Source organism: Colletotrichum karsti (genome assembly GCF_011947395.1).
Source record: "Colletotrichum karsti strain CkLH20 chromosome Unknown Scaffold24, whole genome shotgun sequence".
NCBI lineage: Eukaryota > Fungi > Ascomycota > Sordariomycetes > Glomerellales > Glomerellaceae > Colletotrichum > Colletotrichum karsti.
The window spans coordinates 97434-117878 of NW_024065924.1; the positions used below are offsets into that span (position 1 = coordinate 97434).

General features: G+C 54.9%; 3 protein-coding genes across 3 annotated transcripts; 1 reads left to right on the forward strand and 2 right to left on the reverse strand.

Annotated features, from left to right (window-relative positions):
• Positions 1 to 1727: 1727 nt before the first annotated feature.
• Positions 1728 to 4384, reverse strand: CkaCkLH20_07522 (uncharacterized protein; the record flags this gene model as incomplete). The annotated part of the gene is made up of 8 exons (XM_038890239.1): positions 1728 to 2229; positions 2286 to 2536; positions 2592 to 3029; positions 3081 to 3382; positions 3435 to 3910; positions 3976 to 4094; positions 4221 to 4244; positions 4301 to 4384. The coding sequence occupies 8 exons, from the start codon at positions 4382 to 4384 to the stop codon at positions 1728 to 1730; spliced, it is 2196 nt and encodes a 731-aa protein (XP_038744289.1).
• Positions 4385 to 6382: 1998 nt separating this feature from the next.
• CkaCkLH20_07523 (ABC transporter) lies at positions 6383 to 10538 on the forward strand (the record flags this gene model as incomplete). The annotated part of the gene is made up of 7 exons (XM_038890240.1): positions 6383 to 6496; positions 6567 to 6754; positions 6808 to 7464; positions 7516 to 8699; positions 8749 to 8924; positions 8975 to 9504; positions 9560 to 10538. The coding sequence occupies 7 exons, from the start codon at positions 6383 to 6385 to the stop codon at positions 10536 to 10538; spliced, it is 3828 nt and encodes a 1275-aa protein (XP_038744290.1).
• Positions 10539 to 16800: 6262 nt separating this feature from the next.
• On the reverse strand, positions 16801 to 17958 carry CkaCkLH20_07524 (uncharacterized protein; the record flags this gene model as incomplete). Its single annotated transcript, XM_038890241.1, has 3 exons — positions 16801 to 16899; positions 16949 to 17023; positions 17074 to 17958. The coding sequence occupies 3 exons, from the start codon at positions 17956 to 17958 to the stop codon at positions 16801 to 16803; spliced, it is 1059 nt and encodes a 352-aa protein (XP_038744291.1).
• Positions 17959 to 20445: the final 2487 nt, after the last annotated feature.

Sequence of the window (20445 nt, forward strand, 5' to 3'; positions counted from 1 at the left end):
GAAGCTCGCGTGTTTGGTGTTGGTCGCGTGAGCAAGCTAGAGAGTTGTTGTGGAAGGGGAAAAGAAGACACGAAGAAGGGGGGGGGGAGGAAGAAGGAGAAGGTTAGAGTTGGGATTGACTTTGCGCCCGAGGAAGAGCAAACAACGGCCTTGACCTGTGTCACGTTATTCAACCGCGTCTCGTCATGGCGGCCATCCCCGTCCCCGTCCCCGTCCTTCCGCTACCCTTCACTTCTCTGACCTCCCCTGTCCTATGCTCCTCCGCGCATCCAGATCCTTGATCTCTCCCACCCTTCCATCGTGCCCTTAGTCGGGAGTGCAGGATCGGTCAAGCGTGTCGCAGATGTCGCAGCAGAAGCTCCAAGCTCCTCCAATCATTGCTTGACTTGTAAGCTTGGAGGTACTCGCCAAGGTGGTCACCCCGCGTTGCTCTGCTTCGCCTCGTCATGGGTAAAATAACCGGATAGAAGAAAATGCGGTTACGGAAGTTCCGCGAGGCAACCCTAGACGAACAGCTGGAGAAAGCGCCGGCCGCAATGTGGTGGTGTGGTGTGCTGTGGTGTGCTGTGGTGTGTATCCATACCTATGTGCGACGGCAAGCTTGTGTGGATGGTGTGAGGTGTTGGTGGAAGTGGCCTGGTGCATTGCCTTCGGTGCAGGGAAGAAGTTACCTCGAGAGCGCCCTGGACCCGCTTCTCCAGTGCGGGGTGTGGGGTTGTGGATACTGAGCATCACGATGGCGCTAAAACATGGCAGGCACGGCTTTATTCCCCGCCATCCAAGCACCCGATAAGGCGTCGATAAAGCTCTCCTGGATGGACTTCTTGCCCAATTCCACCAGCCATGCAGAAATCCGTCTCATAGGGAGAGAACGGGTAAAGATTTCATGGGCTATCATGCAGCTCGGGCTGCGAGAGATCATCCCTGACCCCTTCCTGTCCCGTCTTCATTGCCGCGTCCCACCGCGAAATGCGGAGAAGCTGCACCAGTTTGTCCAAGGTATCTGCTGTTTCCGTGGGTATCCGCATCTTCCGTGCTCCCTTCTTGTGACCCGTTTCTCATTGATCCTACTCTGTTCACTTCATGTAGTGAATTGATGGACTCATTGCGTTCTCGAAGATAATCTTCTGCATCTAGATGGCGGCTTGAACTTACCAGGCATCATCTCAAGTTGACTTGACCCAGCCTGATGACGAATTCCGTCACATGCTGAGGGAACGTTTGAATCCACATGCAGGCGTGCACAGGAGAAGGAAACATGCGTCGGCTAGCTCGGGCTAAGAAGGCGGGCGGTTGCAAGATGCGGCAGGAGAAGACGGGAACACTAAGCCAATGGAACTGCGACGTCCGAGGAGGAGAGACATATTCTTCAGCTAGATTAATGCAGCCACAACAACGGTTTTCGACCACTCGAATTGGAGAAACCGTGACCGCCTTGTGCACACATGCGTTTTGTGCGTTGATGGATTTCGTGATGAGCTGAGTGTAATCTTCGTCCACAAAACCGTGGTATTTCCAAGCCATGCCGCAGCAGAACCAAAACCAAAGCCCATGTCGCTACAATATGCCGTCACTTTTCAACGGGCACCTCTACAACTCCGACCTCTATCTCGCTCTCTCTACCCGCGAGAATGCCCCAAGACGACATCAGTACATTTTCCGCCATGTTCTTGAACCGCTCCCATGGCCCCTCTCGAGACCGATGCAACCCCGGCAAAATCAGAGCCTTATTGCAAAAACGACGCGTCGTCCTCCACCAACCCCATCATCTGCTGGTTACTGTAAAACCAATCCTCCAGCTGCGTCGCGTTGCCCATCCACATCATCTGGTTAAGCGGACCGCTGCCGGCCGGGTTCGCCGCCCCGTCCTCGAACGACGACCCCACCATACCCTCCGAGCCCCCCACTTCTCCGCCCGATTGTCGCTCCGCGGCCCCGCCCAGCCCCGCCGGCGGGAACCCGAGCGCCGCGAGGTACTTGTCCATCTCCTGCGTCGTCTGCGCCTGCTCCGACGGCTGCGCGTTGTTGCGCATCTCGACGTACCGGAACGCCACGTTGTAGAGCACCTGGAACAGCCGGTACAGCCGCGCCGACGCCTCGGTGAACTCCTTGGCCGCCTGGATCGACGACACGAAGGCCTGCAGCCGCGCCAGGTCCGCCGCGTCGCTGGTTTCCATCACTTGGCAGAAGATGACGATGAACGGCACAAATGGCGCGAAGAGGATCGTCCTGGAAACAGGAGAAGTCAGTCTCGGCGAGATCGCGGCATCGCGTGCATCACTTACCAGTTCATGTACATGGGGAAGAGGTAGTAGCCGTCCTTGGCCATGATTTCCATGCAGTCCTGATGCCTCTGGAGCGTCGCCCTTGCCGCGTCGATGCATTCAGTGCCAAATGTCGTCGGAGACCCGGGCGGCGACGGCACGGCTCGGTAGATGATGGTTAGCAGCGACAGCCGTAAAACCTCGTCAGAGACGTTGAAAAAGTCCATGGTGTTCTCTCCGACTGCCTCGATCGCCGTCTGCAGGTATTGCGACTGCCCAACAGTCAGTCTCGCGGGCTTCACCATTACCTACTTCCTATCCACTTACATGAGTTTCTTGTGTGCGTTCCGTCACCCGCTGCAGCTCGGCCGCGAGGCCACGAGCCCGGCCTTCGCGGACCGATGTGGGCTGCGCTATTGCCTCGGGGCTATACAGCTGCTCGTAGGTCTTGCCCTGGATGCTGGAGACGATGACCCACAGGCAGAAGTAGCTCATCAATGCGCCGTGGATCTTGCTGGAGCTGGCCGGGTAAGGGACGGTGATGTCGTAGTCTGAGATCGTGGACGGTCGTCCCAAGCGGAGGGACAGACTCTTGTCGACGAAGTAGACGGACCAAAAGAGAAAGATTTTGTAGTCTTCGTCATCGCGGTTGCCGCTCTTGACGGAGAGTATGCGGTGGTAACCCAGGGTCTGACACAGCTGAGCCGCCGCGCAGTTCAGTGTCCATGCCAGAGAGGGCTTGGCTACTTCGACGGCGTGATATGACTGTTGCTTGTGAGTGGAAAGGTTCAAATTCGAGTTCGTGTTGATACTCACTCCAAAGAGCAGGGCCACGATCATGTCCATGGTAGCCGGCAGGTGCAAGGGAAGATTTGCAAGTGCAGTCTCGAGATTATCACGACACAGAGCACCCATTTTAGTGTATTCTTCCTTCTGCTGCTCCGTGACCTTTGCTGACATGATCATGTCCAAATAGAGGGCTTCCAATCCAGCGTTCACGATGATGAACTCGGCTTCATTGAACTCGGTCGGCGCAAAGTATATTTTGAGAGCCAAATCCGTGAAATGGTCCAAGTGAAGGAAGTTCTTGATCCACTCCAGACCGAGAATCCGTTGAGCTTTTCCAAGTCAGACACATGATTGTGGAAGGGCTCCCATGTGGACACATACCTTTTCCATCACGGATGATGCCGACGGCGGATTGTACCGGAGGCATCTCACAGTCGCTGAAAGCAGGCCGCCGCAGGATCCTGGCGTGGGGATACGTGAGCTCGTGCGCCGTGGGTTGTTGCTTGAGCGCCTCGACAAGCGAGTGAAGGGCGTCGAGCGTCTCCCGCATCTCGAGGACCGACGAAGCGTCACCGACCGTTTTCCGGAGGAACTCGTGAGCGAAGATGGACTGGGCCGTCATGGAGGATTCACCCTCGACCATGTAGCCGGTTGCTTGCACGATGTCGGCATGGTTGGCGGGTGTTGAAGTAGGAGCGACGACGGGTTGCGAGGGCAGCGGGGCGGATCCCGTCGCGGCGGAGGCGGACGAGGCCGCGGCCGTAATCGTCGCGGCGGTGGGTAGTTGCAGTTTGAGGTCTTCGAGAAGACGGACGACGCCGTCTAGGCGACGGTCTATGAGGTCGATCTTCTTCTCGCTAAACGGAAGAGTGACGGTTGAGAAACAAGGTTTTTGAAGAATACGACGAGATGATCCACTCACTATTGGGGAGTAATGAGAATGCGAGTCCTCTTCTCCTTGGGCTTGAGCCCTGAAGTGTTTTTGCACTCGATGCCGGCGTGTTGACAATGAGCACAGGGGGTCTCCCTATCGCAGCGAATCTGGGGAGATTTGGGGATCAGCTCCACGTGCCCAATGAGCTGGCTTGAGTGACATAGCGCCGATTACGGCTACACCAGAGGACAAGGGGGGTGAGGTTGGTGGGGGAGGTGTTGATATTGAATTACCTTGCGAGCGCGGCAGGCATCGCACTGCAGAATCTGTTAGCACAGGATTCTCATGAGACGAGACATTGCGAAAGTCTTACGGCGCGTTTGATGGGCAGAGAGGAGCTTGGGGGTCCAGCGGAACCACTCGCCCCGGCGCCAGCGCCCGAGGATTCGGCGTCCATGATGGCCGGCGGGATACGAGAAAGAGCTTAAAGAGGTTGAGCCCTGTCACTTGACTGAGAGGTCAGAAACACTACCAAGGGTCTTCAGGAAGCCGGCGGGGCGGATGAGAGAGAGTTGGAGATGCCGAGCCGGAGGAGAGCGAAAAAGAGCGGAAGGTGGAGACCAAGAAGACTCGGAAGGGGGCACGGTCGGGCTCCGAACAAGGTGGAAGAGTGGGCGTAGCAGCTCGGAACTCAGCAATGAGTTCGGGGGCGAGGTTTGCGGTCTGGAGGCGTTCTTTGAGGTCCTAATTAGAAACGGATGCGGGGCGCGCGGAGCCCGCAAGCGAAGGACTTATGGATCGGTGCCGCCGGGCTGTGGATGGGATGCCGGTGGCTGTACAGAGTCTTTTCTCTTGCACTAGACTCCTCTATTGTAGAGGCTGGGGGCCAAGTTGAGGCTTAGACGTTATATGGTTCGTATATGCAGTGGAAAGGGGACGAGCAACGGTTGAGAGAAGAAGAGGAACCGAGGGAAGTTCATATGGATGGTTTGATGTGAAAGACTCAGTTACAAGTAACAAGAGACGGACGAACAATTTTAGCACTTAAGCTTCAAATTCCCCTGTGACAACGGGCCTTTCATGGAACAAGCATGGCCAATTATCCAGGGCAACCCTTCGGCGCCGTAGCAGAGAATTGTAAGTTGTAACGAGGATACGGGCCTGTTTCCGACATGATGATTGGTCAGTACGCGGTAGATCCCCCGTTCTAGCGGTACTACGATGCATCTTCGGGCTTATCCCACCGGCACCGGCACCGCTCAGGGGTCAACCCCACTGACATTTGGTCCGTTCTAAGTGAGAATGTAAAGACGTCGTCTGTCACCGAATAACTGACATCAACCACGACAAACCTAGTTTGTGCAGCCTTGAGGATTTGTCTAAAACCCCAGGACCTTCCGCAGCTGTCAGCACAGAGTTGGTGGACGAAACTTCTTCCTGTATCTCTCCCTCGAACCGCAAGCTCTTCCGAGGTGGTGGTGATGGTCACTGCGTGCTTCACCAAAAGTCTCTACTAACCACCTCGCCTGGCTAAAACTTCCCCAGATGGCTTAGCTTCTTGGCCGGACCTCAACTACATGTAGTGCATGTAGTAGATAAGAAGGATAAGGGAGACGCTGGGAGAGGGTAGCAGAAACGGTGGAAGTGTTGCCCCGTTCCGCTCACCTCGACGCTTTGGCGAGTTCGAAAGGTCTCACACGTCTTGTTTGAGCGTGTGTCCGCGGACGCGGGGCGCTACTGCGTCTCAAGAAACGCCGAGATGCGCGGCGAAAGAGTCATCGTCATTCATGGACCACGCGTTCGAATCATTCGAACACGACTGAGAGCTGACTACAAGTCAAGTCTGGACGGCGGACGCGGACGCGACGAACCATTTTAACAGCTCCTGATTGTCCGAAAAGTCCGCAGGGATGAGCTTCAGGATGTGCGAATCTCGCGTCCCGAGAAACCCGCCGCCCGACGCTGTGGGATGCCGGACAGAGCGCCCCTCGGCCCCCGCTGCGAGTCCGCCAAGTAATCACGGACCAATCAAGTCGGCCCTCGTCGGCCGGGTAGCTCCTGGGACCCACTCTTCCGGGTCCCTGACGGCGGTCCGCGGACGCGTCTAAGAGCTTCAATGACGGCTTTGCGACTCCCGTAATTCGGTCAACCTGTCGCAAATATCTGGTATTTTCACAAGTCCAAGACAAACATGTTCGGACTCGTTCGTGAGAGCCTCCGAAAACACGTCTCAAATTTCACGAGGCGCCGGGACCTATAACTGCCTTCGTCCGTTGTTTTTTCCAGTCAAACAAGCTGCAGCGAGTCCAGCAAAAAAGACCCTTGCTTTCTCCAACTCCATCTGAAAAGGGAAGGACATCAACATCTCGACGTCACCACAAGTCAAAGTCCGACACCCAATCTTTTTTTACCCAGTCTTCGCGGTTCGCGATAACGAACCAACACCGCGAAAATAATGGGGGCCGACACCGAAAAGAAGCAGCAGATTCCGGCGGAGGACTTCGCCGCTACGGAGTCCTCGCCGGCCGAGGCCGTGAAAGAGGAGGGCGGCGCCTTCAAGGCCTATTTGGTACGAGCCACACACCGACCCCGCCAACGGCCCGAACTGGGGACGCCATGTCATGCTAACGCCATCCTAGAGGATATTCACATATGGAGGTGCCTTCGAGCGTCTCCTCCAAACCATCGCTGTGATTTGCGCCATCGGTTCTGGCGCCGGAATAGCGCTCCAGAACTTGATCTTCGGCAGCTTCGTCACCACCATTCAGGACTTCACCACTGGAAAGTCCTCCCCGTCCTTCTTCCGCGGTGAGGTTTCCAAACTCGCGTAAGTCCAGTCCCATTCTCTTCGGCGCATGCGTTTCAAGCTGACCCCGTTAGTCTCTACTTCGTCTACCTGGGGATTGCGAGGTTCGCCCTCTCTTACGCCTACATTTCCCTGACGACTTTCTCCGCCTACCGCATCACCAGAAACATCCGACACAAGTACCTCCACGCGGCCCTCCGACAAGAGGTCGCCTTCTACGATTTCGGCACCGGCGGCTCCATCGCCACCCAGGCCATCTCAAACGGACGCTTGATCCAGACCGGAATCTCAGAGAAGCTCGCCCTGACCTTCCAGGGCCTGGCCGTCTTCGTCACCGCGTTCATCGTCTCCTTCGTCACACAATGGAAGCTCACCCTCATCGTCGTCGGCATTGCGCCCCTCATCTTGGTCGTCATGGGTGTTGCGTCGACGTATGAGGCCTCTCTGGAGACCAAGATCCTCGATACCTACGCCCAGGCCGGTTCGTTTTCAGAGGGCATTCTGTCCGCCGCTCGCACGGTACACGCTTTTGAGATTCGCTCAAGGCTGGTTCAGAAGTTCGACAAGTTTCTTCAAGATGCGCACAACCTCGGAAGGAAGAAGTCACCCCTCTTCGGCATCTTGTTCTCCACTGAGTACTTCGTCATCTATGCCGGATTCGCCCTGGCTTTCTGGCAGGGTGTTCACATGTTGAACCGGGGCGAGATCACCGAGTCTGGCGACATTTTTACGTAGGTTCACCTCCACCCGGTAAACACGCAAATTTAGCTAACAAGTCTCAGCGTCCTTCTCTCCGTCGTCATCGGTACAACCAGTCTCACCATGTTGACCCCGTACATCATCGAATTCACCCGCGCTGCCTCAGCCGCCGCTCAGCTGTTCAAGCTCATCGACCGGGCCTCCGATATCGACCCCTTCGACAAGTCTGGCGAGCAACCAAAAGAAACCGTGGGAGTTGTTGACCTCGAGAACATCACCTTCGCGTATCCGACTAGACCCGGAGTCACGGTGCTGGACCAGTTCTCTCTGCATATCCCCGCTGGCAAGGTCACCGCCCTCGTTGGTTCATCTGGTTCTGGAAAGAGTACTATCATCGGCCTGATCGAGCGCTGGTACAACCCCAAGAACGGTACAATCAAGCTGGATGGGACACCGATTGATCGTCTGAACCTCAACTGGCTCAGGAAGAATGTCAGGCTTGTTCAGCAGGAGCCCGTCCTGTTCCAAGGCACAGTCTTCGACAATATCGTCAACGGCCTGGTCGGAACGGAATGGGAAAACTCCTCGCGAGAAGAACAAATGCAACGCGTGCAGGAGGCAGCCAAGATCGCTTTCGCCCACGACTTCGTCTCGCAGCTGCCGGAGGGATACGACACCATGATTGGTGAGCGCGGTGGTCTCCTTTCGGGTGGACAAAAGCAGCGTGTTGCCATCGCCCGCAGTATCATCTCGCAGCCCAAGGTACTCCTCCTTGACGAGGCCACGAGTGCCCTCGACCCCCACGCCGAAGGTGTCGTACAGCAAGCTCTCGACGAAGCCTCCAAAGGCCGCACCACGATCACCATCGCCCACAAGCTGGCAACTATTCGAAAGGCAGACAATATCGTCGTGATGAACAAGGGCAAAATCGTCGAGCAGGGCACTCACGAGGGACTACTCAAGCAGGACGGCGCCTACACCCGTCTTGTGAGAGCCCAGAACTTGTCCGTGTCAGAAGAGGGATCCATCACCGAGACCGAGGGAGACGACGACGACTCCGCCCCTCCCAAGGAGAACATCGAAATGACAAAGACCATGAGCCGCTACCGAACCGCAGACCAGACTCGCATGGAGGCGCAAAAGGAGCGCGACAACTACGACCACCACGACCACAAGGGCCTCATCAGTGTCGTCATTCGAATGGTTCGCGAGACTCCCGAGCTGAAGTGGGCCTATCTCTTCACCGTTATTGCCGTCGTCGTCGCAGGTAAGTCTGAGAGCTCCGACTCTGGTCGCCGAAACTAATGTTGCTGCAGCTGGTGCATTCCCTGGCCAGTCGCTCATCATCGCAAACCTCGTCGACGTCTTCACTCTTACCGGTTCAGAGATGATCAAGAAGGGCAACTTTTACTCGCTTATGTTCTTCGTGCTTGCCCTCGGCGTGTTCGTCTGCTACTTCGCAATGGGCTGGTCCACAAACATCATCGCCCAGGTATGATTCCCCCTAAGCCTCCTTCAGTGACTTTTTCTGACCTGAAGCAGGGCCTCAACCACAAGCTCCGCAAGCAAGCACTCAACGACTTCCTGAGGCAAGACCTCCAATTCTTCGATCGTGCCGAGAACAACACGGGTGCTCTTGCCAGCAGACTCGAGTCCAACCCGCAGTCCATCCTGGAGCTGATGGGCTTCAACATCGGCCTCATCCTGATCTCGACCCTCAATGTCGTAGCCTGCAGTATCCTGGCCATCGCTACCACCTGGAAGCTTGGCTTGGTCGTCGTGCTCGCTGGAATGCCGCCTCTCGTGAGCTCGGGCTACATCAAGGTCCGCCTCGATGCCAAGCTCGATAACAGCACTTCGAAGCGCTACTCTGCCAGCGCGGCGATCGCTTCAGAGTCGGTGACGGCTATCCGGACGGTTTCCTCTCTGGCTATTGAGGAGTCGGTTTTGAAGAGGTACACGACCGAACTCGACAACGCAGTCAGGGCCTCGACGGCGCCGTTGTTCATCATGACGATTGCGTTTGGCCTGACCCAGTGCATTGAGTACTTCTTCATGGCTCTCGGTTTCTGGTGAGAATCTTCCTATCTTGTTTCGTCGTGAAACCTTCCGCTAACACCACCCCAGGTATGGCTGCCGGCTCCTCTCCTTCAACGAGATCAGCATGTACCAGTTCTTCGTCGCCTTCATGGGCACCTTCTTCTCCGGCCAAGCCGCCGCCCAGCTCTTCCAGTACTCCAGCAGCATGACCAAGGGCATCAACGCCGCCAACTACCTCTTCTGGCTCCACGACCTGCAGCCCCTGATCCAGGAGACGCCCGAGAACCGCGACAGGGCCCCCAAGGCCGGCCGGTCCCTCGACTTCGAGCACCTCCGCTTCTCCTACCCCATGCGGCCCGACGCCCACGTCCTCCGCGGCGTCGACCTCGAGATCAAGAAGGGCCAGTTCGTCGCCCTCGTCGGCGCCTCCGGCTGCGGCAAGTCCACCATGATCGCCATGCTCGAGCGCTTCTACGACCCCACCACCGGCACCATCCGCATCGACGGCGACGCCGCCCTCGCCGACCTCAACCCCCGCCTCTACCGCCAGCTCGTCGCCCTCGTCCAGCAGGAGCCCACCCTCTTCCAGGGTAGCATCCGCGAGAACATCGCCCTCGGCATCGACTCCGACTCCCTCGATGCCGTCCCCGACGCCCGCATCGAGGAGGCCTGCCGCGCGGCCAACGCCTGGGATTTCGTCTCGTCGCTGCCCGAGGGGCTGGCCACGCCCTGCGGCAGCAGCGGCATGCAGTTGTCTGGCGGCCAGCGGCAGCGCATCGCGATCGCGCGGGCGCTCATCCGCAACCCGCGGATTCTGCTGCTCGACGAGGCGACGAGCGCGCTCGACACCGAGTCGGAGAAGGTGGTGCAGCGGGCGCTCAACGAGGCGGCGAGGGACGGGGAGAGGATCACAATTGCGGTCGCGCACCGGCTGTCGACCGTCAAGGACGCGGATACCATCTGCGTCTTCTACGGTGGCAGGATCGTCGAGAAGGGCACGCACGCGCAGTTGGTCGCCAAGGGCGGCATGTACAAGCAGATGTGCGAGGCGCAGAACCTCGAGTAAGGAGGTCGTCCGCGCGTTGCTTATGGTTCGGGATTGAGAGGGTCGAGCGCGTGGCTCCCCTCCGGGATTTAAATGCAAGGCGTTTGGGTGATTTACTTGTACAAACAGAGGCATCACTGCTCAGCTCAGGTCCCTCATAGAAGTGTAGATTTTAGATTTAATGTTTAACCCACTCAAGACCACATCACTTTGTTGCTGTCACGTAGCCTTTTACTAGTGTTGCTTCTATAGTATGGCAGGGAATTACTAGGTCTTCGTAGCTCAGCTTGTGGCCATCATGAAGGCATACTTGATATCTCGCTGTGCTGTTGCAGCGGCACTTCCTCTGGCCACAGCCTTCCACGAGTGATGTTTTTTCAGAGTAGCCAAATACCCATGTTGATCGCAATCCTCAAATCTATGTTGCGATTCATCCCAAGCCTCCAAGCGTTTTATAATGGTCTCATTACCAAGCCAAATATTTTACTCCCATGCCCCGGCTTCGTTTCTTACAGCGCTTAGCAGACTACCACGTCGAGCAGTCCGACATTTCGAACACAGCTCGATGGCCTGATGAAGAGCCTCTTAAATAGCGGCGCTATGGAGATCAAATCCTCAGCAAATCCCATGCCATGTATTCGTCTCGGATTTGTTCCTGGCGCATGTGTCTGAACAGCCACGCTCAGGACCTACCACGCCTTGTTCTGTGTCCCACGAAGATAAATTCTCGATGACGACTTAACACCTTATTGTCGTCCATCGATGTCGTCTCTCTGTGTCTTTAGTATATACACGTCCCAATATGTAGCCCGTTCACTGAGATGACTACCGACATCGCTTCTCAGAAACCAATCTTTCACATCACCGAAATGCAGCAGACAATTCCAATGAGTGACAAAATAGGGTTTGAGATCGTCCGCAATTATTTGCGCAATGTGCCATCGTGAAGTTTCATTTTGACCGCTTTTATACGCACCTATCAACGAACATCAGGAGATCCCCAGGTACAGACGATGCGTGTGCTTCTCCCAAGGCCTTCAGATCCACAGAAGCAGATCGCGTCGCTCCAGGAGCCGTATATATTTATGCGTCATCCTGCACCGAGACTAGCATCGTCTCCTCAAGCGATCAGCTGCTGAGCCATAAATTTTCGCCTGCGTCTGCAATATGCCCGCCGATCATGTGTGGCTTGCTGAACCAGTCTTTCTCAGAGCGTTCGATCTCGTTGCAGTGACTCTCGTCGAGAAGACACACGCTCATGTTTCTCGGCAATGCTGCCTCTGCTCAACTTCTTGCGGTTATACTTGTTTGATACGTTCGTTCTTCGCGCCTGTCGACTTCGCGGGCTTCAGATGGGGCCAGTAACAACAGCCTTCGACGTTGCTTGTCTGTTGAACACATTCATGCGTCGAGAGGCGAGGAAAAGCGAGAATAGCTTAACAACATCCGTATAGAAGCATGGGCAAGAGAATTGATTGAGTTCGAGTGCAGTGCGTCGACTGACACTTATAGTACTCTTGAAATGTCTGCGACGTCGACTTCTTTCTGAGAACGGACTTGTTCAATCCCCTAGAAACGTCCTTGAGACTTTCGAGCTTCGCTGGGAAAACCAGTATCAACGTTAGGTGGTGCTAGGCATGGAAAAAAAAGTGTGAGAAAGTTGTCGAATCTCCGGAATACATCGACCAACCTCGTCAATGCTATCTAGCAGAACCGAAAGGGCCGCCCACTTTCATCCGCGATATTCTTAATGGCTGAGGGTTGCTGTTTACATAACTGCCAGGACTCAAACCGATCCAATATATATACGAATCGGACGTTATCTCACATATACTTTCGCCACGACAGCACAATAGAAGGCTGTGATTTTTGATCTATGTGTATGAATGATATGGTTAGTAGCTGACAGTGATTTCAGGGGCCTCACACGGCAGGAAACATACACGCATCCTCAGGTCTCACGAGTCTCGAATCACTGCCCTCCATCACTCCCCTCTACCTCGAGCTTATACACACGTTTGACACCATGGCCGATGGTCTATTCCTAATATTGGCAGAGTCTTTACCCCTGAATTCTCGCACCCTCTCTTACCAGCCTTCTCGGACTTTGTTACCGTAAAAAAGCACGCGGGCCTGGCTATACTGTCTCCTCCAACTTAATCCAGATGCCCGTTATTTTATCGTAAGGCACTTTGCGTCGCGATCTAGGGAGCCTCAACTACCTTCGCCAACGGATAGGCATGAGTGCTATAAAGAAACGTGGCTTGTGTCTCAGTTCCCTTTCCACCACAGCAACCCCAGCCGACGATGCTTGCTGAACCTCTTCTGTGCGAGGTATCATCCGTCCTGAGAGTGAGTAGTGCACTCGTACCATTTGCTCCTTCAGACACTGTCACTTGTTCACCTCATCCGCTCCTCGTCCGTCAAAGGTACCATCTTGTATCACTTCTGTTGTCGGATTATACATATGTTATTCCTATCACAAGTCATAATGACAATAGCAAACACGCCGAGAACTACTTGGTAAATCTGTAAGCCGTCCCAGCTTCACGCGCGCAGCTGTTGATCTTTCAACTTTTAGGAACAGCGAAGCTCGACGATCCACTACATGTCTTTGTCAAAGATCGATGCTGCCGTCTGAAGTCTGCCTTTGGAAGGAAATCCACAAATCCCAGTAGGCTATTGATGCATAACGAGAACACTCAGTTGAACACCTAAACAGAAGAGACTGAGTAACATCTATGTCTTCCTTTCGAGGTTCGCAGACCCGTATAAAATGCGTGGTGCTACTTCTTCGAATCTTTTGACTCTTCTAATTCGCCGCCAAATAAACATCTCTTTGCACGTTGGCGTTCTTCGCGTCATATAATTGCCTTCTCGAGCATGCTGCCCGCCCTATCGCCCATCATCGCCTACAATAATCAGATCAGTCATTATGTTCAAGGCGCCTTCCTTCTTCATCTTCATTGGACTATACATAGTCTATTCGCCTGGATGTGTAGGAGGGGTCACCGCGATGACAATGACGAGATTTGCCTGAGCAGTTCCCTCTTTCAAGCGGCCTGCATCTTACATCAAGGCCCGCCGTTTGGAAATTCCCGGCATACCAAGATCCTGCGATGTTTGGCAGGCTCTTCCTTTCTAACCTTCGCAACGGTTTTAACCCGGGTTAAATCCACCTTTTGAGCCAAGTAGGATCTCTCACATATGCAGTCTCCGTCTTGGACACATGTCATCGCATGTTGGCCCATTCTCTACATCAGTAGATTTCATGATGGGGGTTCTTCCTTTACATCAGTGAGGTATATATATTCGGTCACAACTCGTCTTTCTCATGCTTCAGCAATTAGACCCGTTCTTTCTGTAGTTCCTTGATTGGGGCAAGGTCAGTGATAACTTCTACAAGGGCTTGGAACCGCGCAAGACATGCTGGGATCGCAGACGGCTCGGCTGGTCGTAAACTCCGCTGCCTCTCACCTTCGTCCCAGGACTATACGCCTCATAATTACACGTCACTTCAAGAGAATGATCTCAATGTACAACTAGAGGATTGCTTCTCCAAGCCAAAGTAGCTTCGAGCTACCATAAAGATTCAGGCGTCTGATTGCACGCACGGAATAGACAAGAATGATGCGCCCGGAAAACTCGAGGCCAGGCAATTGCCGTACCTGCTTTTATCTTGCTTCTTAAGGGGCTTACTCATCCCAGCTATATGCTGTCTATGATAGATAATCCGCAATTTAATTCAAACCTCACCCGTATGGTGACTTCAAAGGAGGTCCGTTTTGACACGTGAGTCCTAGTGACTTCCGAGCTGAAATAAACGAGACCGTTCATGTCGAACGACCTGATGGCACATAGTCCTACGCGACGAGAATGAGATCTTGCAGATGCGCGTATGTCTATACCGATCTTGCGTAGATGAGTTGAAATTTCCAAGTGCGACGCTCCAGCGAGGAGCCCCGCGGAGCTGACTTGGTTGACTTCGCTTCTGTCCGCGCCCAGCTTTCCGCCAGAGGTTAGTCGCACGTATAACCAACCAGGCCCGGCATCCAACCAACTCACGCGCCCATCCATGTCCATCCACGACACTGCTCATCTCTTCTGTCTTCAGATTATACATCTACTGTTCATCACCACCATGGCCGACGACGAATCTGTCTCGATACCAGCTCTTGGGGCATGACGAAGGATCCTGACCTTCAGGCTTCAGCCCCCGGCGTTAAACACAGCCAGAGGCCCGTTTTAAGTTGTTGCGTTGTGGCGATATTCCACGACTTGTCCGGTGGACCGGCTACTTATAGTCCGCTCCGCAACACAGAACACGAGTGTCGATCTGGGAATACCGCCTCTCCATCCCCGTCGTCTACAAGAAGTACTTACCTCCTAGGTGTGAATCAACCCCGGCCATCATTGAACTGACATGAACGCGGGCCTCGAGGGTGAACGTAATACCTTGACCACTAGCAAGGTGCGTAGACGACAGCGTAGGACTCACACCAAAAGCGTCCGGCCCTCAAACAGCGGGCGCGACAGGTTGCGTTGACGCAAATGATGCCTATTATCGCACCCGGATACGCACCGGAAGACAAGAGCAGAGCATCCACCGCTCCTCCGCTTGCCCGCACCACGACATCACCAGTACCGGCATCCGCGCAACCGACGACTTCACGACGTAACAGCCCAAACGCACAATCCCATCAGCATACCCAACTTCCAGGGCCAAATCCGCGTCTTCAAGCCTCTTCTCAAAACGACGGCTCGCAAAACCTCGCGCAAAGGCAAGAACGCATTCGCGGATCAGACTCGACGCGCCGCGAGAAACAGCCCTCGCCCAAGTCCGCCATCCGAGCCCAGCACTCGAGGACATCTACCATCGTGATCAAACACAAACCAATCCCCGTGCCGTTGAAACATTTCCCCTATTCCGTAGCGGTTCGAACACGCAACCGTAAGTCTCGAACCCCAAATCCCCCAAACCGAAGCTCATGGGTTGATGAAGACATGCATATCCGCAAAGGCGTCGCACAGAACTCCATTAGCGAGCGATACCGTCAGTACATCGGTCTTTTTGAATCGTCGTCATTTGCGGTCCCCAGAAATGGAGCATCGACATGGGAGAACCCGGTCACCGTCCAAATGACGCCCCTCGACCGACTAGCTCCTGTGGGTTAGTTCTCACACGCTCCGGAAATTGACACTACCGGAAACCAATGTCCTGTCTTTCTCTCTCAACGGCCTTGGATTTGTGTCGATCTCAGCTCGCCTCTCGATAGCAAGCCTTACAAAAATATTACATGTTCATCTCTCCTCTGCAACCCCGCTCTCCACAAATGCCGTCTACTCGCCTCGCTCCCCTCGACCAGAAGGGCGGTATTCTCGAGAGGAAAAAAGAAAAAAAAAGCGGAAGAAGTAAAAGACACGCGGGGTGAATTACTTGTTACATGGTGGTCTCTTCTTCCCTATTTGTATCGTCTTTCTCCATCATCATCTTTAGGGAGACCCCGGAAAAACAACAACTGGGTTGGCCCATATCTGGGTGGTGGTTTAGTTGAGGTCCAAAAAAAAAGACAAAAAAAAAAGAAAAATGTGTGACAAAAGCAAGTTTTGCTATCCCAGGTTCTCTCTGGAACAGTTTGCGACGGCCGTTACGCCCAGAAACAAGACGGTCTCTCCCTTCCAACCTCATCGATGCTCCTCGACAAGGCCGAGGAGAATTAAATGAGTGGGGAGAGCCCCGCCAGCCCATGATCCTAAAATGCATCTGATCCCGCCTTCAACCAGCCCCGTTCCCTACCAATCTTTGAGAAGAAGAGTCGAACTGATGTGCAACGCCGATTGCGATCAGGAGAGGAATGTGTGTGTGTGTGTGTGCGTGTGTGATGTGTGTGAATGTGTGCGCGACCTAATTGGTGACGGATGACGCCGCGATAGAGCCCTTCGCGGCCTGGTGTTGTGACAAATGAAAAAAGAGAGTGATTCGGGTCGAATAGTCGGATTATTCCCGGAAAACGAGCTCATGGAGCTTTGTGCAATCTGAAAATCTCAAGCTCGAGGCTTACATGGTGACCGTGTTTCTGACGGTCTGCCTTGTGCCAAACGAGGAGGATCCAGTGACTCGGCTGATGGAGATCAGCAGGATATAGAAGGTCGTAAGTACGTAATGGGTCATGATCCATTAGATGTATGCGACAGCCGAGTTGAACGGAGTTGACGTGAAGCCGGGCGGTGCCGAGGGCATCGCATGAGAGCCAGAACAACTGACTGGCGCAGAGGGTGGAGTTCAGCAAGATTGGTATAGCAGCAGCGGCTCTCCGACGTTTTCGATCTCGGGGATGGTGCACTTCAGGTCGAACGCCTTGGACAGGACAATCTTGAAAATCTGTGGCAAGTCAGTCCCCGTACCGCCGTCAGCGTTCTGTTGTGCCTACCTTCTGCACATTGATACTATGGCTTGTGCTGGAGAAGATCAAAGCTGCGCGCATGGCCTTTGCGAAACGACGGGCCTGCACAATGTCAGTTGAGAATTAGGACCTGGGATGCTGCTGCGACCTACCTGGTTGGAGATCTCTTCTTGGTCTTCCCTCGGGAAGTTGACGAAGTGGTCGTACTTGGTGCCCACCAGAATCGGAATGGCCGTCTTGTTGAAGCCTCTGCCTTGGCGATACCATTCCTTGATGCTGTTGAGGGTGCTCTTCCGCGTCAGGTCGAACATGAAGAGAATTGCGACCGCATCGTTGCAGACGAGCGGGAGCATGTTGACAAACTCGCGCTGTCCTCCCAAATCCCAAATGGAAAAGGTGATCTCGGTGTTCCGGATGGAAATGGTCTTCTCCATAAAGTTGACGCCCAGTGTCTGGATGTAGTCCTCGTCCCAGCTTCCCTCCACGTACTTGACCATCAAACTCGTCTTGCCGATTTGCGCATCTCCAACCATGCCGACCTTGATAACGACGTGGTTGCGGCCGTTGCTTGCTGCAGCCTCGGCGCCGGCGCTGCTTCGTGACGCATGGTCGGCGTAGCCTTGTTGCGCGCCGTTGCCCGACAGGCCTGACGCAGGTCTTGAAATGGGAGGGGCGCCCATGGGAAGCGGTGGTGTGTTGTAACGGTCGGCGTGTTCATCGGCCCGCGGGGATTGTGGTTGTTGACCCTGGTCGAAAGGCTGGACTGGTTGATGGCGCTGTTTCTCTGCATAGTCGTATCCGTTGTTCTGGACGACCTGGGGAGAGTCGTCGAGACCACCGAGGGTATCGTCGGGGTGCGGTTGGGCGGGGATCTGGTCGTGCTCCATGTTGTCGACGGCGTCGTGGAACTGGGCCGGTGACCCCGCGGACAGCGTTGAGGAATCCAGCGTGAGGGATCGCGGGGGGCGGGGACAGAGAGGCTCTGTCTCGATCGAGGGGTGAGGAGAGGAGAGGGCCGTCCGAGGTGTCGAGGACAGGTTGCAGTCGGCGCGAGGCTCTCTCGGGCGGGCGAAGGAGAGACCGGGGGTAAGGCGGCAGGTTTCAGTTTAGGGCCGACGATGGCTTCATGGGCACTGCCAGTAAAGGCGGCGCGGCGATGATGAGTCGGAGGTTGAGGTGAGGGCTGACTCGGACTTCAGCTGGGCAAGCTGGTATCTGTCAATAATTAGGATTGGCGACAAGAAGACGGTGCTTCGAAGTGAATGACGACGCAGGAGGAAGGGAATGAAGGAGTGTCAGGCGAAGACGTCTCACCTAACCTCTCCACACGGAGTAGACGAGGAGGAGAGAGAGGGACAGGAGCGAGGTAGAGGTAGAGCGTGGTGTGGACGGTACGGAGCGGTGGTACCTCGAGCCAGTGTACAGTGTAGCAGCGGAAGCAGAAGCAAGAGACGGGATTGGGCGAGGGAGTCGCGGCAGGGGGTTGCCCACCACAAGCTGGAGTCGAGTCGAGTCGAGCCGAGCAATAGGAAGAGAGGCCTTGTATTGGACCAAAAGGACGTACCTTATTACCGGCGACAGATGCGTGGTAGCAGTTGGCTGAAGTAGTTGGGCTAGACCAGCAAACCTGGACTTGAGAAACCTCGTTTGGGTATCCGTAGATCCAATAGTTGGGTCAGGGCCAAGAGATGAAGAAGGCTGGAAGGGCAACCAAGAAAGGGCAAGCCAAAGCAAGGCCGAGAGAGCAACCGGGAAGATGAGCAACCAGTGTTGTTCAGAGGACGGACGGGACGGGTTGGTGATGAGATGCAGCGGTGCGGTGCGGTGCGTAGCGTTGCGGTAGGCGGATGGGAGAACGAGGTCACGGTCAAGGAATGTACCGAAACGGGGGGAAGGATAAGGTACGATGGAGACCCAAGCAAGTCACCTCAGCAGCAAGGCAAGGCAAGGCAAGGCCAGGAAAGTGAAGCGGAGTTGTGTTGTGCGCGATGCAATGTGAAGTGCCCGCTGTGGATGAAAATGAAAATGGAGATGGGGAGATGCTTGTGCTGCGAATAGTACGGGTCTCGCACTCAGGTTCAGTGTTTGTGCTATTCTGTGCTGTGACTTCCATGGATTTTAGGGCGACCTGGCGGGATTTTTAGCAGACACGCCAACGCAGGGAAAGGCATAAGGCAAGACCCAAGACCGACCCCAGCCCACGGCGCTTATGGCAGATCGAGGGAGGTGCGACAGGGGGAAACGGGAGGAGCAACCAGTCAGAATGCGAGGATGCACGCTGGGGGGGAAGAAGAGGGAGACGCTGAGGGGCGAAGAAGGACGGCGGCACTGATGATGACGCCAAAATTTCACAATTCAGCCAGCCCGTGTGGGGAAAACGCGAGAGACGCGTTCATATTTGTTTTATGTACGAAATATCACCACAAACTTGCTTCCGTCTCTCTCGTGCATACTCCCTACGGATACTGCATACGCTACTCACCGGCCCCACGCACATAAACCACCACCACCTTGACAAGCGCTATCCCGTGGATTATGGAAGATGGAAGATGGATCACGGCCCAGGCGGCATTTGTGATCCTGCCCAGCATGCTGGTTCACGACGAAGACGCCTCAGGCCCTCACCCTCAGCTGGGCTTTCCAATGCCTGTGGGACTCGACAAGGACACCGCACGCAGGAAGCCCGACGGCAACGGGTACGAGCAGTCGACGGTGCAAGGCACTAAGACAAAACGTTCGACGGACCAACCGAAGCCATGCCTTGCTTGCTTTGCCTTGCTCTGCTGACCGAACGAAACAGCCCTCACACCGCCCAGCTAATCACCGACCGCAATGCAGGAACGGAAACAGCATGAATCGATCGATCTCTGGTTGAGGTCTGCCAATTAAGGCTCAGAACAATTCGATTGTTGTTGTTCGCCCGTTTGTTTGAAAAAATGTCGATACCTCCTCTCTTGGGTGACATCGAACCCGTTGTCCGGGAAAACACCACGTTCAATGTCAACAGCCAAAGTCAACAAACCCAGAGCACGCGACATGGGACGATGCACGGGGAGGGGCGTCAGACCGCATTTCTCAAAGTCGTGCATCGAAACCGATTCCGATCGCATCGCCGACTTCATGTTAGGGTTGAGCTAAGGAATTGACGAGGAGGGAAAAAAAAAAAAAAGAGAAAATCTCGGTGGTGCAATCTCCTGCTCCGTAAGATGGGCAATTCATGCGCGAACGGCATGAAGCCGTTTAATAGCACCCGCCAGCCGCTGCTTGTTTGCAGAGATGGAAAGGGACCCGTTGGTGGTGGGTTTCCATTGTTCGCGACGTCTTCCTGGCCCGCTCCGTCCAAGCCATTGGGTTGTGCCTGGCTTTACCGCGGGGCTCCTTGCGCTCCATCTCATTGGTCAGATCCATTATGTCGCATTATCCTTTCTCCCGAGCCGGGACCGCGCTCACGATGACTAAGGACATCGAAGTCGCTCGCTGATTGGCTTACGGGAGCGCCCTCTCTCCCCGCCATCATCGACGGA